The sequence below is a fragment of the Colobus angolensis genome, unplaced genomic scaffold (genome assembly GCF_000951035.1).
Source record: "Colobus angolensis palliatus isolate OR3802 unplaced genomic scaffold, Cang.pa_1.0 Scaffold498, whole genome shotgun sequence".
NCBI classification, from domain to species: domain Eukaryota; kingdom Metazoa; phylum Chordata; class Mammalia; order Primates; family Cercopithecidae; genus Colobus; species Colobus angolensis.
This window is the reverse complement of record NW_012118465.1, coordinates 87,965-90,356: the sequence shown is the minus strand read 5'-3', so window position 1 is coordinate 90,356 and position 2,392 is coordinate 87,965. Positions and strand designations below refer to the sequence as shown.

Here is a 2,392-nt window from a genome sequence, read left to right as displayed (position 1 = left end):
GACCCTAGAACCTAAAATCCTGTAAGATGCTATGTTAGAAAGTGGCCAATAGATGGCAGATAAACACCATAATAAACAAAAGATGGCCACCTGCTCTTAGAAGTAATGAGGAAGTGAAAGTGATCATGTCCCCTTAGGGACAGGGAGCCCTAAGGCTGGACTGGGGTCTCCTGTGTGGCATGGTTTGCCTGGGAGGAGCTGCCAGTGAGCTTAGTGGTGGGAAATCCCCTGTGCTCTGAGACCAGAAGCCTGATCTGTCCCCTCCCTACAGCCTTGGCTGTGTCCCCAAACACCTCTGCTTATGGACTGAACTATGTTTCACAAATTCCTATTTGGAGTCTCTTACCTCCAGTATGGTTGCAGATGGAGAGAGAGTCTATAAGGAGGTAATTAGGGTTAAAGTGGTGATCAGGGTGGGATCCTGACACCACTGGATTAGCGTCCTTATGAAGAGAGACACCATAGAACTCTCTCTCTCCTCCAACCTCCCTGCATGCCCTGAGGGACAGTCATGTTGGGACATGGCCTGAAGTTGGCATCTGCAAATTAAAAAGAGAGTCCTCATCAGAAAGAAAACCTTTCTGGACCTTGATCTTGGACTTTCCAGGCTCCTAAAATGTTAGAAATAAATTTCTGTGGTTAAAGCCATTCAGCCACATCGATTTTGGTGTCAAGATCCCTGCAGACTCATCCACCCTCCCCACCCACTCTGAGCAGGATCAGTCTCAGGAGGCCCTCCTGGACATGAGGCCCAGCTTTGCTTCTCCTCCTGCTGCTGTTCTGACTCTGGTGAGGAGCGAGGACTTCAGCTTCATCCTCAGTTTGTTTGCATTAAGCAGAAAGATGTACTTGTTTTCAGCCTGTTTTGCTGCCTGATTGAAATTTAATCAAATGGAATGAACTACTTCTTTGGTATTAATATTTGGGAATGTTCATGTTTGTTCCCCACTCAGATGCCAGTGGCAACACTGTGTGGACCCTGTCTCCAGCCCCTATCCCTGCGTCCCAGGTGAGAGGGTCACCAGCTGGGCTGACCAGAGTATGAACAGCATCCTAGTCCAGCTCCAGCAGAACTGAGACCTGGTTCTGAGCTCCTGATGCCTCCTGGAGACCATGCCTGCCCTGGTCACTCTGGCTATCAGCATCCAAACTGCCTTCAGGGGCATATGCCCCCTCCTCCTGTCATTACTGGTGCGCAAACCTCACCCCAGCTGCTCCTCTGCCTGGGGTGCTGCTGAAGATCTGGGGCCTTCTCAGTGGAGCAGAATGGGAGGCAGCTCTGAAGCCACAAACTCCCTTCTCTTACCACCCGCTTCCTACCTTCTGTATGGGAACTTCCAGTGCATCTGGTGAGCATCACGGAGTGGAAAATGTCAATGTGCTTTCTCCCACATCCTGCTCTGAATTTATGAGACCAATTCATCTTCACCTCACACATGAGCTGCCCTTGTCTTCAGGGATGCGATCCTTGTTTCTCTCACATCCTGGCACAGTATTGACACCTTAGTTCTCACTTCACTCCATGAATCCTTTTGGAAAGATCGTGGTCAACAAATCGTGGTGCTTGGATAACAGACAATAAAATAACAAGTATTCAGAAGTTTGTGCATGGGGGAGAAATGACCCATTCTGAACAGAGTTTCAGCAGCTGGGTGAGCCATAGAAGCTGGGCAGAGAGATCCCATATGGCTCCAATCAGAGGGGAGGCTGCTAATGAGCCGTGGGGTGCTTTTGTCCTGTGATCACCCCTGTAATCCTGTCTTTTAAGCCACACATGACCTAATTCTATGAGCCACATGTGCTGCTCTGTCCATCAGGGGCCCAGGGGAGGAAAAGTCCCAGGTAAGCTCTGGACACAAAACACCCCTCTACCGGGAGCCAAGGCCCACTCCCTACCTCCTCCGCACCTGCTGCTTCATGTTCCCCAGACTCCCACTGAATCCCTCAGCATCTAAAGCCATCTATGAGTCAGTGCTTGATCCAGCAAGGAAATGAGGGGAGTCCTGAGCCGCCTGACCTTTGGGCTCTGTAGTGGGGAAGGGGCCATGGGGTGGGGCACCATTGCTGGTTTTTCATGTTCAAGCTCAACTTATCAAAGTTTAAAACCACACCTTAGAACAACAATTAATGTTATATTTATTTACATGAAATGGCATATTGTATTTATTACGTATGCACAGTATGTACAAATGTATTAATACAACTTATATCTGAAATATCATAGATATATATTTAATTTGTAAAGTATGTTACAAATACATATATACAGGTACAAATAATTTACTTTTATTTATTTAGCATGTGCTTCTTTTCCTTCTAACTATAACAGAGTCTGGTTGAGTAAAGATTCTTGAGACGTTTGATGACCCTCCCTGCTTTGCACTAGCAGGGT

The 2,392-nt window shown here is 47.6% G+C and overlaps 1 gene segment (V, D, J or C); it reads left to right on the top strand.

Annotated features, from left to right (window-relative positions):
• Positions 1-2,392, top strand: part of LOC105524305 — a 17,028-nt gene that overhangs the window by 11,272 nt on the left and 3,364 nt on the right. The window contains 2 exon segments of the V gene segment in view: positions 2,041-2,050; positions 2,356-2,357. Of these exon segments, the coding sequence occupies positions 2,041-2,050; positions 2,356-2,357 (12 nt within the window).